Raw genomic sequence first — 17,408 nt, 5'->3', positions numbered from 1 at the left:
GGTTTGTCCTTCCACAGGCAAATTGTTTAACGAAAACTTTGGTTATTTTCTCTTACATTAAATTGGAGAGGCTGACCAGTCACTAATCTTCGGAGGATGTCTTAAATTTCTTGCCATCAAAAAAATTACAGGAAAATCTGTACGCCCATTTATATAATACATATATTTCAAAACCATGATATTAGTGCGTCGATCTCCCTAGATATTTGGTCTTACAAATTAGCAATATTTTCTCAAAAACTTTTCAACTTAATTTTCCTTAGTGATGTTCGTTCATGTAGTAAGAATATGTATGGGGTTGGTGAAATTTATAATTCAGAAGAAGAAAATTGGTAAAGGTGAGTTTGACCTTAAAACTGCTAAACAGATGAATTGAGCATCTGTGTGTGTGTGGGTGTGTGTGTGTGTGTGGGTGTGTGTGTGTGTTGCGCGTGTGCGCGCACGTATGTACATGTGTAAGGGCTTCTGACATAATGCTGATAAGCCTTTTTAGTTTTTTGTAAAAGAAAACTATTGTGCCGGCTTTGTCTGTCCGTCCGTACATATTCTGTCCGCCCTCAGATCTTAAAAACTACTGAGGCTAGAGGGCTGCAAATTGGTATGTTGATCGTCCACCCTCCAATCATCAAACATACTAAATTGCAGCCCTCTAACCTCAGTAGCTTTTATTTTATTTAAGGTTAAAGTTAGCCATATTCGTGCTTCTGACAACGATATTGGATTGGCCGGGCCGTGGTTAAAGTTTCATGGGTCGCGACTCATACAGCATTATACCTAGACCACCGAAAGATAGATATATTTTCGGTGGCCTTGATTATACCCTGTAGCGGCTGTACAGAAAACTCGACTGCGCCGAAGAAACTTGGGCGCAATTTTTATTTATTGTTTAAGCGTATGAATTGAGCATCTATACGTGTGCGTGTGCGTGTACATGTGTACGGGCTTTTGATAAAATGCTGATGAGCCTTTTTGTTCAAGTGTGAAGCGGCCCAAAATTTTGGGGAGAAAACTGATAAAAAAATCAATAAAAAGCATACTTACATACTTACAAGCATACTTTTATGTCTATTAACCTTGAGGCAAAACAGCCGAGGTTAAAACCTAAATTAACAACACGAAGGTGGACCATTTCTGAAAAAGGTCAGAGATGTTATAAAGATGACCGGCCGTTCTTATCTAACGCAAAGGTCAACCTAGGTCAAACATGTTTCCTAGGTTTTTGATCCTGCAAATGGCGTCCTTAGAATTCCCAAATCACGACTATTTTTGGATGAAGGATCATCTTTAGGCGAAGAGAATCAGTGTGTATCCTATCTGCGGAGCTTCTCAGTTCCAGAGGACCATTATTCCTGCTCACACCATTGGACTGTGGAACAGTCTCCCTGACGACCCTGCAATTGGAACCTCAAACGTTCAGGCGAAGATGCAGCGCATTACTGCCCTATAAAACAGTTCTCCTTGTATTTGAATAATTTACTTGCATTTTCATCTATTTATTGAATAATTTTTCAATTCCTTTTTCCTTTTTTAATAATTGATCTCTTCTTTTCTGTTTCCTATTAACTTCTGTTTCTTCTTTCAAATGAACATCACTTTCTTTGGAAGTTTGGATTTAGAGTCAATGGTCACTGTGGTGGGCTTGTTCCGTATGAATAGGGTTCATTAATAATAATAATAATAATAATAATAATAATAATAATAATAATAATAATAATAATAATAATAATAATAATCTGTGTACTAAAAACCCATAATTATATTGTAAATATATTACTATGTAAAATATGTAAAAATATGGTTTATTTTGCATATTTTACATAGTATTATATTTACTATATAATTGTGGATTTTTATTACACAGATTGTTTTTCACGAACTCTGAATGTATTAGGAATAATAATAATAATAATAATAATAATAATAATAATAATAATAATAATAATATTTTCCAACGTAAGTTTATAATAATAATAATAATATAATAATAATAATAATAATAATAATAATAATAATAATAATAATAATAAAATATTTTCCAACGTAAGTTTATAATAATAATAATAATAATAATAATAATAATAATAATAATAATAATAATAATAATAATAATAATAATAATAATCTATTTTGCAACACAGGTTTACCCGGGTACTTCGACCGTAGGCGAGTGAATATATAATTCAATTGTACGTCGAATATCCGGCAGATATTGACAAATTCCACCTGCAACTCACAGCAGTGTGAAATCAAAGCCTTGCAACACATCTACACATATACACGCAGCCTGGGAATTCACAAAATCATAACAATCCTTAAGGTTAAGCCGAAGGCTATATAGTTCTCTTGTGTGTCTGTCTGTCAGCAGGTTACAAAGGCTTCGGAGTTTCGCTTCTAAATGGTTGGATATTGTAAAGGATTTTTTTTTCCTTCCTTCGTGGCGAAAAGATTCTCGGGGTGACAACGCAAGCACGAAAGCAGTGAATTTTTTTTTTTTTTTAAGAATAGAAGATTTCGTTGCAATTTGTTGGCAATTATTAGAGAGGTCTTGTAAGGTTCGCTATGATTCTCGTGCCTTTAATGTAAATCAAAGTCCTTTTCGAGTTGAGATATTCGTTTTATTATTTCTGAATTTATGTATGTATGTATATGTGTGTATATATATACACATACATATATGTATTATATATATAAATATATACATATTATATATATACATATATATATTCATATATACATATACATATATTTATACATTTAATATATATATACATATATACATATATATGCATATATATATACATATATTTATAAATAAAAATATGTATATAATATATATTTGTATATATATACACATGTTTATATACATATATATACAGTATATATATACGTACATATGCAGCCATACACACACACACAAATACGCCGTGAGCATACACGAAGACTCGCCATCAGCCGAGTGTTAATTTTCCTTCATATGTGTAAACGTATTTTATTTTATTTTTGTCAATAAGCATTCGCTCGATTTACACGAGGACAGGGCCCGGAGAAAAATCTGAGAGCGCTTTCATCAGCAATTGGTATTTACCACAAGGCTTCGCGTGGTCAATTGTTCTCCGGCATCTCACCTTTAGCGAGAGAGAGAGAGAGAGAGAGAGAGAGAGAGAGAGAGAGAGAGAGAGATATTTACGCTCGGTACGCAGATGATGATTTCTCACTTTGATTGTGGAGGAGGTCTGAGTTTCTTTACTTTTTTATTTCCAAGATTGCTGATTGCAAGGTGGGAGGAGTGAAAATTATTTGCGCGGGGTATTTATCATACATGATTGCACGTACACATACATACATGCAGACATAGATGTACACACATTATATATATATATATATATATATATATATATATATATATATATATATATATATATATATATATATAAATATAAATATATATATATACACACATATATATATATACATTTATATGTATATATAATATATATATACATATATATGTATAAACCCTCTCTCTCTCACTCTCTCTCTCTCTTTCTCTCTCTCTCTCTCTCTCTCTCTCTCTCTCTCTCTCTCTCTCTCTCTCTCTCTATATATATATATATATATATATATATATATATATATATATATATATATATATATATATTCTTCAAAAATCACATACTACGTATATACTACACATCCCTTTCTGCACTACGCAAGAATCCGCCACGACAATAACCCATACACGGCTAGAGAAAAGAAGAAATGTCTCATAATTAAATGCCTTAAAACGAAAATCCCCCGCAACAACAGACAGCGAGAGACAGGAGAGAGGAGAAAGCTTTTCCCCTGAATGTACTCTTGAAAGACACAAAAGAAATGGATCTGTGTCCTCTCAGATGGAGAGGCAAGAGCTCTCAGAGCCCCGGGGTGAAAATTCGGGGGATGTGTCTCGCAGCCGCAAGGTTTAAATATACGTTGCTTAAATCTGGGGAACATGCAGAGCGGATAGGGTTTTAGTTTTCTGGAAAAGGAAACTACTGAGCCGGCTTTGTCTGTCCGTCCGCACTTTTTCTGTCCGCCCTCAGATCTTTGTAAAAGCTACTGAGGCTAGAGGGCTGCAAACTGGTGTGTTGATCATCCACCCTCCAACCATTAAACATACCAAACTGCAGCCCTCTAGCCTCAGCAGTTTTTTTATCTTATTTAAGGTTAAAGTTAGCGATGATCGTGCTTCTGGCAACGCAACAACACAGGCCACCGCAGCCGGCTGAGACTTTCATGGGCCGCGGCTCTTGCCACAAGATAGATCTAATTGGTGGCCTTGATTATGCACTGTACAGAGAACGCATTTTTTACCTGTTTATTTTTACGAAATGTTATATTTAAGGTACAGATGTTATGTAGTATCCTGAAATGTGCTTTAAAACCTCAACATATGCTTTATATTTGTCCGAGTAAGTAATTTAAAACTGTACGCGCATTGCCACCCTAAAAACAATTCTCCTTGTATTTTAATAATTTACTTACATTTTCATATATATATATTTTTTAATACTTTATTCATTAATTTTTCTTTTCTAATACCTGATCTCTTCATTCAGTATTTCCTATTACCTTCTGATGAATCTTTCCAATTAACACCTCAATATTCTTTGGAAGCTTAAAGTTTAAGTCAGTGGCCACTGTGATGGGTTTGTTCCATATAAATAGAGTTCATCTTCTGAATAATAATAATAATAATAATAATAATAATAATAATAATAATAATAATAATAATAATAAAATCCAGGCTTTACGGGATGTACCAAGACTTTTATATGTCTGAGCAAGATTTCAAATTGCATTCGCAAAATGACAGGCGTGACAGGACGCGCCCGACTGCAGCTTGCTGTCCCGTCACGTGATGTCGATTTGGAAAATTCAAAGTCAAGTCAGAGGCTAAATTCACAAAGAAAGGAAAGACGCCTGCAACAAATGGAAATGGCGATCCAAGCAAGATGCCAAATCATAATTAAATTTCAGTCCACAGTGAAGTGAAACTCAAATTTCATTTCAAAACGATCATATTCTCCAGATCTCTCAGAGAAAGCAGATGAAAGTGAACGTGAATGACAGTGACTGAGAGTGACTTTTGATGACGTTTGTTGCTGCGAGTTGGAAAAAGAAGTCTTAGTTGAAACTGGTTCTTGCGTGTGCAAGAAGATTATCCCCCAGAAGCATAGGATCTTTAGGAACTTGTATAATAAGCTCCCATTGAGTAGAATGTCTACAGTGGAAAAAATTGTATGTATGTATGTATGCATGCATGTATGTATGTATGTATGTATTTACATATGCATACTATGTAAACATGTACCTATAGATATGTATATATATGTATATAATTTGTGTATATATGTATATACATATTTGTAAACATTAACCTATATATACATAAGTATGTATATATATATATATATATATATATATATATATATATATATATATATATATATATATATATATATATATATATATATATATATATATATATATATATGTGTGTATGTGTGTGTGTGTGTGTGTGTGTGTGTATGTGTGCACACACAGATGGAACAAATTTTCGTTTTCTGGTACAGAACTCATTCATATAAAAGCATCGTTTCTGTAATAAATGTCTCCTGGCAATATCATTCGTCACAATACTGCGCACGTGCGTCTCTGGCTGCAATATGTGCGTATATATATACATATATATATATATATATATATATATATATATATATATATATATATTTATATACATACACACAAACACACACTATATATATATATGCTTATGTGTATATACATACGAGTGTATGTATTTATATACAGTATATTACATACATACGAATATATATATATATATATATATATATATATATATATATATATATATATATATATATATATATATATATATATATATATATATATATATATATATATATATATATATATATATATATATATATATATATATATACATTTTTTTAAGGGCCTCAGATCTCAGCTATCTTATCAGCCCATTTATTAAGCTAACGTATTTCAGAGTGGGTAAAGTAGTTACAGGTTGTAGACCACTTTCTTCTTAACTCTTATAAATGTCTAAGTAACTTCTTTAAGGGTTTTACTGAGACTGCTTGTATTTGGTTCTCTTAGTTTTATTTATACCATTTTTAGATCATGATTTCACCAGTATTTGTTCTGGGTGCTGGAAACCGGGTCTGACTTTCTGAGGGAGGTATCACTAAAAATTCTATCTGAGGGAGGTATCACTAAAAATTCTATCTGAGGGAGGTATCACTAAAAATTCTATCTGAGGGAGGCATCAATAAAAATTCTATCTGAGGGGGGCATCAATAAAAATTCTATCTGAGGGGTGTCACTAAAAATTCTACCTGAGAGGTGTCACTAAAAATTCTATCTGAGGGAGATATCACTACAAATTCTATCTGAGGGAGGTATCACTAAAAATTCTATCTGAGGTAGGTATCACTAAAAATTCTATCTGAGGGAGGTATCACTAAAAATTCTATCTGAGGGAGGTATCACTAATAATTCTATCTGAGGGAGGTATCACTAAAAATTCTATATGAGGGAGGTACCACTAAAAATTCTACCTGAGAGAGGTATCACTAAAAATTCTATCTGAGGGAGGTATCACTAAAAATTCTATCTGAGGGAGGTATCACTAAAATATTCTATCTGAGGGAGGCATCACTAAAAATTCTATCTGAGGAGGTGTCACTAGCAATTCTATCTGAGGGAGATATCAATACAAATTCTATCTGAGGGAGGCATCAGTAAAAATTCTATCTGAGGGAGGTATCACTAAAAATTCTATCTGAGGGAGGTATCACTAAAAATTCCATCTGAAGGAGGTATCACTAAAAATTCCATCTGAGGGAGGCATCACTAAAAATTCTATCTGAGGGAGGTATCACTAACAATTCTATCTGAGGGAAATATTACTAAAAATTCTATCTGAGGGAGGCATCACTAAAAATTCTATCTGAGGGAGGCATCACTAAAAATTCTATCTGAGGGAGGCATCAATAAAAATTCTATCTGAGGGGTGTCACTAAAAATTCTACCTGAGAGAGGTATCACTAAAAATTCTATCTGAGGTAGGTATCACTAAAAATTCTACCTGGGGGAGGTATCACTAAAAATTCTATCTGAGGGAGGTATCACTAAAAATTCTATCTGAGGGAGGTATCACTAAAAATTCTATCTGAGGGAGGTATCACTAAAATTCTATCTGAGGGAAGTATCACTAAAAATTCTATCTGAGGGAGGTATCACTAAAAATTCTATCTGAGGGAAGTATCACTGAAAATTCTATCTGAGGCAGGTATCACTAAAAATTCTATCTGAGGGAGGTATCACTAAAAATTCTATCTGAGTGAGACCACTAAAATTCTATCCGAGGGAGGCATCAATAAAAATTCTATCTGAGGGGTGTCACTAAAAATTCTACCTGAGAGAGGTATCACTAAAAATTCTATCTGAGGGAGGTATCACTACAAATTCTATCTGAGGGAGGTATCACTAAAAATTCTATCTGAGGGAGGGATCACCAAAAATTCTATGTGACGGAGGTATCACTAAAAATTCTATCTGAGGGAGGTATCACTAAAAATTCTATCTGAATGAGACATCACTAAAAATTCTATCCGAAGGAGGCATCATTAAAAATTCTATCTGAGGGGTGTCACTAAAAATTCTACCTGAGAGAGGTATCACTAAAAATTCTATCTGAAAGAGGTGTCACTAAAAATTCTATCTGAGAGAGACATCACAAAAATTCTATCTGAGGGAGGCATCAATAAAAATTCTATCTGATGGAGGTGTCACTAAAAATTCTACCTGAGAGAGGTATCACTAAAAATTCTATCTGAGAGAGGTACCACTAAAAATTCTATCTGAGAGAGGTACCACTAAAAATTCTATCTGAGGGGGGTATCACTAAAAATTCTATCTGAGGGAGGTATCACTAAAAATTCCATCTGAGGGGGGTATCACTAAAAATTCTATCTTGGGGAGGTATCACTAAAAATTCCATCTGAGGGGCGATATCACTAAGAATTCTATCTGAGGAAGGTATCACTAAAAATTCAAAATCCCAAAATGTGGACTTCGTTTCTGCTCGTAGTTTGAATTCGAGACTATCAAGATCACTTCCCGCTATCACCACTCAGTCTCTCTCTCTCCCTCGATTCTCAATTATCTACTGTTCGTATGCCTCAGTTATTGAAGCCTACGAACAGTAGATTTGCACACTCAGACAGATCCCATATAGAGGGCAATATTGAAGTTCAATATTGCCCTTTATACGGGATCCGTTTGAGTGTGCAAATCGTTGCCAGATCTAATATAATTTTCCCCGAGGTTCAATTTCCATACGTCTGTGTCACCAAACTTCACGCGTGGATTGATTCTTAGTTCATCGTTCGATTAAACACTCACAGAACCTATGGATTCCCGACACTGAGGCGACGACTGAGCCTCTCCTGATGTGTTTTTCGGGAGGAACCAGCGCTCTCTCGTTTGAGGCCTCTGACCCGCACTAATGGATCGCTACAGACGCCGATTTCGCATTCATCACACTCCCGGTAAACATATCATCAAGATTTGGCGCCAGGCTATGGTTACTATAGGCACTGCAGACTTGAAAATGTTATTCTCTGTTACACATACACACGAACACACACACATATCTATATATGTATCTATGAATATATATGTATATATACAGTACATGTATATACTTATATATATGTATATATATATACTTATATATCTATATCTATATATACATATATAATATATATATATATATATATATATATGTATATATATATATATATATATATATATATATATATATATATATATATATATATATATATATATATATATATATATATATATATATATATATATATATATATATATATATATATATATATATATATATATATATATATTATACAGATGCATACACATACACACACTTCATACAGTAGCCTGCGTGTACAGGACGCACATGCGGATATGTAAATGAACACGACTTCCACCTCACGAAAGACGTTTAAAGAAACAAAAGCGAATCCCTTTTTTACGCACAGAGCTACCACCATTAATCCTCGCACTTAGGCCAGCGTAATATATGCAATAAAAAAGAGGAAAGAGTAAAGCAAAGTAAAAATAAAAAATAATAATAGCTGAAGCAAGATTCTACTTTTCTTATGCAAATGAAGGTAAGGCGTGCGGAGTGGCTATATTCAGTATGGAGCTGGTTTGGGGGGAGTGGAGTAGGAGGGAGTTAGGAAGAAGAAGAAGAAGGAGGAGGAGAAGAAAAAGAGGAACAGGAATAATGAAGAGAAAAAGATCGCTAAGGAGGTAAAATGGACGTTTTCTGGGCGTGATGAAAGACCCGCCCACCCCGCCCACCCTTCCTGGCGAAATGAATTTCACAGCGGCGCAAAACAGTCGTTTAAGATGGAGCTGGAATATTGTGCAGAGAGAGAGAGAGAGAGAGAGAGAGAGTCAGGCCGAGTGTTCAAACATGGAATACATAAGCAGGTGAAGATGTCTAATCTCTCTCTCTCTCTCTCTCTCTCTCTCTCTCTCTCTCTAAAAAGGGGGATGAAATGGAAGCTTATGCGGTTTGCCAAGTTGGTTGGCGTTCCCGTGATCTTGGTTGAACATGTAAACAAGCAGACCATCTTTCTCTCTCTCTCTCTCTCTCTCTCTCTCTCTCTCTCTCTCTCTCTCTCTCCACTCGGGAAAGAGAAGGTTGAAGACTGAAATGGAAATTTCTGCGGATGGCCAAGTTGGTTGGCATTTCCCTGACCTTGGTTGAACATATAAACAAGCAGACAATGTCTCTCTCTCTCTCTCTCTCTCTCTCTCTCTCTCTCTCTCTCTCTCTTCACTCGGGAAAAGAAGGATGAAGTATGCCACTGGAACTTAAGCGGTGTGCCAAATTGGTTGGCGTTCCAATGGTCTTGGTCAAAAACAGACAGAGGTAGAAATCGCCACTCGATAAAAAAAAACAGTATCGCGAACGAGCGACCGCGCTGCGACGCCAGAAAAAAAAAAAAGCACGACCATCACACAGTAGTTGCATAAGAGAAGAAGCCGAACAACGCAAAATGTTAACGCATTTTTAAAACGGCAACAAAAGACCCCATTCAGTCCCGGGCCAGATTAAAAAGGGAAGCACGGCATATTTTTTTAATATTTGCAGAAATTTTGCAGAATTTAACTCTCCTTTTTTTTGAAGCTTTTTTTTTCATTCCTTCATAAAAGGCACAGTTCAACTCATGCCTGCGGGGTGGGGGTGGGGGGTGGGGGTTGTCCTTTATCTCCAATCCCCAAAAATGTGACTCCGCTGTACGAAACTGTGGCACTGTTATTATGATCTGAGCAAATGAACGTTTTTTTTCCGGCCATGATAATTTACGTGTAAAGGAATACCTTTCATTCAGTTGTCGGTTTCATATTACTGTTAAATAACCCTTTTGAGCAACGGGCTCTATTAAAAAAATATATTGTGGAGGTTTTTTATGCTTATTCCATCGCCACAGTAGTAGGAGGGGCGATGGCATTCTAGTTAGCCTCTCAGAAAATAAAGATATTAAGTAGGAAAAGTGATGGCAGTCGAGTTAGCCTCTCAAAAAATGAAGATATTAGGTAGGAGAGGCGATGGCAGTCGAGTTAACCTCTCAAAAAATGAAGATATTAAGTAGGAGAGGCGTTGGCAGTCTATTTAACCTCTCAAAAAATAAAGATATTAAGTAGGAGAGGCGTTGGCAGTCGTGTTAGCCTCTCAAAAAATGAAGATATTAAGTAGGAGAGGCGATGGCAGTCGAGTTAACCTCTCAAAAAATAAAGATATTAAGTAGGAGAGGCGATGGCAGTCGAGTTAACCTCTCAAAAAGTAAAGATATTAAGTAGGAGAGGCGATGGCAGTGGAGTTAACCTCTCAAAAAATAGAGATATTAAGTAGGAGAGGCGATGGCAGTCGAGTTAACCTCTCAGAAAATAAAGATATTAAGTAGGAAATGTGATGGCAGTTCAATAAGCCTCTAAAAAATACAGATGTTAAGTAGGAAAAGTGATGGCAGTCTATTTAACCTCTCAAAAAATGAAGTTACTAAGTAGGAGAGGCGATGGCAGTCGAGGGAGCCTCTCAAAAAATACAGATTTATGCTCGTTACGTTTTTTATGTCACGTGAAATTGATCTTCAACAAGAGCTTATGAATATTCTGATCAAATTAAGGAACAATCAATCGCTTATGTATATATTAAGTTGCGTCATATTCGAAAAAACAAACAATAAAATTCTTAGTTTGCTAGAATCTAACCTCATATGTAATATAAAAGTTCCTTATTTTACTTATTTATTCAGTTTAGCAGCCTAATTATTATTATTATTATTATTATTATTATTATTATTATTATTATTATTATTATTATTATTATTATTCGGAAGATAAACCTTATTCATACGAAACAAGCCCACCACAGGGGCCACTGACCTGAAATGCAGGCTTCCATACTCTTCATTTGGTGTTCATTTGAAAAAAAAGTAACAGAAGGTAACAGGAAAAACAGAAAGAGAAGATCAATTATTAGAAAAGAGTAAAATAAATTAACGAATTAATAAATGAATAGAAAAAAATTTCACCAAATTATTAAAATACTAGGAGGATTGTTTTAGGGTAGCAATGCTTTGCATCTTCGCTTGAATTTCTGAACTTCCAATTGAGAGACTCCCTCTGGGTGTTCCACAGTCCAACAGTGTGAAGGATAAAGGACCACTGGAACTGAAATGTTCCACAGCGAGGCACATTGAACTAGAAAGACTAGATGATGTATGTAGTTTGGAAAGACTAGGTAATGTATCTAGTCTAGAAAGACCTGCTACTGTATCTAGTCTAGACAGACTAGGTAATGTGTCTAGTCTAGAAAGACTAGGTAATGTATCTAGGTCAAGACGACTAAAAAATGTATGTAGTCTAAAAAGATTAGGTAATTTATCTAGTCTAGAACAACTAAATAATATATCTAGTCTAGAAAGGCAAGGTATGTATCTAGTCTAGAACGACTAGATAATGTGACTAGTCTAGAAAGGCTAGGTAACGTATCTAGTCTAGAGAGACTAGTTCATGTATCCTGTCTAGAAAGACCAGATAATGTATCTGGTCTAGAAAGACTAGATAATTTATCTAGTCTAGAAAGACTAGGCAATGTATCTGGTCTAGAAAGAGTATGTAATATATCTAGTCTAGAAAGATTAGGTAATGTAAGTAGTTTAGAGTAAGTTATGTATCTAGTCTTTCTCTGACTGTCTTCATGCTAGCTTTAAGTTATTTTCTAAGCTCCACAGAACCTTCAACCTTTCTCTGTGCTCCAATAGAACCTCCACTTCAATTTCTCTTTCCTATGCCCCACAGAACCTCCCGATCTCCTGGAGGACTGCATCATCAAGAACCAGACGACAGACACCCTCTTCGTCTCCTGCAAGGGCATCCCTACAGTCCTGCCTAGGACTTTCAGCATGGAGGTAAGAAGAACCTATAATAATAAAATCTAAGTAGATCTTTCTTGTTTGTCCGGCCCGGGTGGGGGCAGAGTAGGTCGGGGATTGGGAGGGTAGGGGAGACATGACACATCCACCTTCCTCCTGCAAACCTGTTTGTCCACCCCGGGTAGGAAAGGGTAGGTAAAGATCGGGAGGGTTGGGGAGAAATGGCACATCGACCCTCCTTCTGCAAACCTGTTTGTCTGCCCTGGGTGGGAAGGGGTAGATAGGGGATTGGGAGGGTAGGGGAGACATGACACATCCACCCTCCTCTGGCAAACCTGTTTGTTCGTCCTGGGTGGGAAAGGGTAGATAGGGGATTGGGAGGGTAGGGGAGACATGACACATCCACCCTCCTCCTGCAAACCTGTTTACCAGGGCGGGATAGGTAGAGGATCAGGTGGGCAGGGGAGACATGACAGGCAGCGCCGGGTTCCAGCGCAGCATAGCACGTACCATCAAGCTCATTAATTTTAATTATGGCTTACCTCTAATGTCTTATATCTCATCAAGCCACTGTGAAGAGTTTCTCCACTGGTAAACATTAGAATCTCAAGTGTGGAATCAATCATATAAACTTGGCAGCAAAATCTCAAGCACGAAACCCACAGCTAAAACCGAATTCACAAACTTGCTAGAGACAAATAGAGATCTTAAGTAGAAGGAAGTCAAACCTCCTGGGTGCAATTTCTTCATTCTATTTCATTTACTAAAATATATAAATAAAAGGCCAATTGCATTAGCATTTAAATTGAGTAAAATAAATTTTCACGTACTCCCGGTAGACGCCGAAACGAAGAGAGTGAGCTCATTGGAAGGAGGCAGATAAAATCTATTTAGTTCGTAAAATATTCTAATGAAGGTTTAATTAATTATCAGGTACCTTGTCCAAATTAGGAAGGACCGGGGCCCTCTCCCTGAGGAGTGTGAGGGGGGAATGGAAAAAAGAAAAATGAATTCCGTACGGCGTATTTAAGTCACAGAAGTTTGGCAGTATGTATGTGTGTGTGCGCGCGCGCGCGCGTTTAATATACATACATATATATATACATACATATACATATATATATATATATATATATATATATATATATATATATATATATATATATATATACACATACATATATAATATATATATATACATATATATTATATATATATTTCTGACTCACATCAGGATCGAACCCAGGTCTTTCAGTTACTTGTATGGCCTAGTGGGCAGTTCCTTGCCTTTCAATTGAAAGACCTGGGTTCGATCTTGATATGAGTCGGAAATTTATTTCTGTTCCACTCGTGATTGTGTGTTGATTATTTCTAATATATATATATATATATATATATATATATATATATATATATATATAATATATGTTATATATATATATATATATATATATATATATATATATATATATATATATATATATATATATATATATATATATATATATATATATATATATATATATGCATACATACTGATAAGTGCTTCGTCACCAGCAAGATTAGATGGCTCAGTGGTAAAAAGGTCACTGTACACCGTTGTTTTTAAACCAGGCAGCAGTTCGAATCCCACTGGTGACGAAGCACTTACCACTTATGATTCTCCTCGGGTGTAAGTTATTCTCGAGGTATAGTGAACTGGATATTAAATATTTGTGGCCCAATGTTTATTTCAAAATTATTTACTTAACGATTCACTTATTTTGCTAATGTTGTTTATTGTAGTGCAGTTAAACGTTCAAATTATAATATTTATTACAAACATCAGTTCATTTTTGTCTTGAAAGGAAAAGTAGAATATTATCTATTCCCTCTCCTGTGGACAATTAAAGAAGCTTTACGGTTATTTCAGAACTACTTATGAGTAAAAATACAAAATAAAAAAACTTGTGTACAAAAACAACTGGAATTTTTTTGCCCAAGAGAAACAAAAATAAAAAAATTTAGGTACATATCTCACCACGAGATATTGGTTATTTTTTCTAGTTATGGAACGCGATATTTTTTTTCTGGATGAAGTAATTAATCAGATTACAGACTAATTCGTTTAGCCTCTCATAAATGCATTATGATTTAGAAAAACATCAATGCACCTTTAAAGGACGTGCCTTGATCTTTATCGTGTGTTAAAAGGGTCTGTGTAACTATTGGTCTTTGACTTATAAACACGTTTGCACACACAGGCACACACACACAATTCCCTGGCAACTGCAATTCTTTGCAGAAATACTTCTTTCTCTTATTATATAGGCCAATAGGAGGGACAACCTTAGGTCTTTGTCTAGTCTAGGAAAATGGGAAGAAAAAGCGCATAGAAAACGGAGACTGAGACAACTGCCTGACATTCCCCAAACCTTGCATGGTATAAAATGAATAAAAATCTAAAATGAAAACACGAAATAGATTTACAGAGAAACTGAAAGAAGTCATGGACGAGGAATTCCATCCATCAAGGAGTCTGGCAACTCTTGTTAAATGCCTTATACAGATATCAAGACAATGCTCAAAGGACTTTCAAAGTTTCAAAAAGAGTATGGTGATAAAAAGGTTAGGACAACAGAAGTTTGATACTGCTTTTGCAGAAGCGTACTGAGAGACTTGGGGAAAAGGATCCACGAGTTCCCAAAATTTACCAAGAGTTCCCAAAGGTCCCCTGAGTTCCCAAGAGTACCCAAGGGTTTCCAAGAATTCCCAAGGGTCCCCAAAAGTTCCCAAGAGTCCCCAAGAACTCTCAAGAGTTTCCATGGTTCCCAAAAGTTCCCAAGGGTTTCCAAGGGTTCCAAAAAGTACCCAAGGATTTCCCAAGGGTTCCCAAGAATTCCCAAGCGTTTCCAAGGGTGCCCAAGAATTCCCAAGAGTTTCCATGGGTTCCCAAGAGTTCCCAAGAGTACCCAAGGGTTTCCAAAGGTTCCCAAGAATTCCCAAAGGTTCCCAAGAGTGCCAAAGAATTCCCAAAGGTTCCCAGGAGTGCCAAAGAATTCCCAAGAGTGTCCATGGGTTCCCAAGAGTTCCCAAGGGTTCCAAAGAGTTCCCAAGCGTTCCCAAGAGTTCTCAAAGGTTCCCAAGATTTCATAAGAATTCCCAATGGTTCCCAAGGGTTCCCAAGAGTACCCAAGGGTTTCCATGTGTTCCCAATGGTTCCCAAGAAATCTCAAGCGTTCCCAAGAGTGCCCAAGAATTCCCAAGAGTTTCCATGGGTTCCCAAGAGTTCCCAAGGGTTCCCAAAGGTTCCAAAGAGTTCCCAAACGTTCCCAAGAGTTCTAAAAAGTTCCAAAGATTTCACAAGAATTCCCAAGGGTTCTAAAGAGTACCCAAGGGTTCCCAAGGGTTTCCAAGAGTTCCCAAGAGTTTCCAAGGGTAGCCAAGTTTCCAAGGGTTGCCAAGAGTTCTCGCGAGTTCCCAAGAACTCTACAGTTTTTACAAGGTGGACATGAGTAGTGTCAAAACCCTGGTTATTTTATAAGGTCTATAGCGAGTGGGTAATGGCTTGAGTGATAGGAGTGGTTACCTTTCCTGGGGACAGGTTCTACAAAGGGCTTCTGCCTTCGAGATCGTGGCTTAATACCACTTGTTTGAGATAAACTAAAAGAAACTCAGTAAAATGCCAAAGACAAAATTTAACCACAAATGCCACTCAATTATGCCTTAAAGGTGCTCTTGTCACCTGCCATTTGGTCATATTTCACAAGTGATCGCGAATACAGACATAATGGTATTCGAAATTTTATACATACATACATATATATATATATATATATATATATATATATATATATATATATATATATATATATATATATATATATATATATATATATATATATATATATATATATATATATATATATATATATATATATATATATATATATATATATATATATATATATATATATATATATATATATATGAAACAACTAAAGGATAATGAAATATTATATAGTAGTTTTTGGGGGTTAAGCAGTTTGCTTAGAGACATTCTGGGCAAAAGTAAATGGAAACAGCGCCTAGGTATTCAGCCAGTCAGGGGTGACGGAGGCCTAGCGTCAGCATGGCTTCCCACGGAGACAAAGGGACATCGTACCCTGGGCGGTGTGATGGTTATGCCGCCGGAAGTTGTCAAGATCCGGCGAGTGCGTTCGTTCGTGCGCCCTGATGGACGTGCCATGTGAAGTGTGAATATTCCATTTTGAAAACAGGCTAAACATTGAGGGCCTAGATGGTTTTGTGTCAGGAACCGCCTGATTGGAGGACTTCTGAGTACTGTCTGTGAGGTGAAATGGAACTTTATTTCCAAGAAAAACCTGAATGGGTATAATTAACTTGATTTATTTTACTGATTTATTTTGATCTGCTATGTCTCTTTGATTTTTATGGATGACTTTACTTAATTATGTGCATTTCATCTGGGGTTGGTAACGTGGGAAGAACAGCCCACATTTCTTTTTTTGTGCCTCTTTTTTAAGTTGTGTTTTCCCTTTGTTCTTCAGATGTATCGTGAATAGAGGCCAATATAAATGGAGAGGAATGTGACTTATCATGACTCGGGTCATACTGACTTATTTGAACTTATATGTTGAGACTTGCTTTGTGGAAGTTAATAGTACCATATCTTACTTGGTTATATTGAGGGTACCAATTCTGGGATGTTGATATTTCCATTTCATTTTTATTTCATTTCAAACCACTTGCCATGTTACATTACTGAATAAATGATCTTTTTTTTTTGGTAGTCATGTGTTTGCTGTTCTTCCCTAGTTCAGATAGTGACTTGGATGACGAGAG

The 17,408-nt window shown here is 35.8% G+C and overlaps 1 protein-coding gene across 1 annotated transcript in view; it reads left to right on the top strand.

Moving 5' to 3' along the window:
- The window catches only part of LOC136840648 (nephrin-like), a 482,146-nt gene that overhangs the window by 420,999 nt on the left and 43,739 nt on the right, over window positions 1–17,408 (top strand). The window contains exon 12 of the mRNA XM_067107345.1: window positions 12,490–12,599. Coding sequence (XP_066963446.1) covers window positions 12,490–12,599 — 110 coding nt within the window. The remainder of the gene's footprint in view (window positions 1–12,489; window positions 12,600–17,408) is intronic.

Source organism: Macrobrachium rosenbergii, chromosome 8, assembly GCF_040412425.1.
Source record: "Macrobrachium rosenbergii isolate ZJJX-2024 chromosome 8, ASM4041242v1, whole genome shotgun sequence".
Taxonomy (NCBI): domain Eukaryota; kingdom Metazoa; phylum Arthropoda; class Malacostraca; order Decapoda; family Palaemonidae; genus Macrobrachium; species Macrobrachium rosenbergii.
Note: the sequence above shows the minus strand (reverse complement) of the source record. Positions and strands in the feature narration are given on the sequence as shown.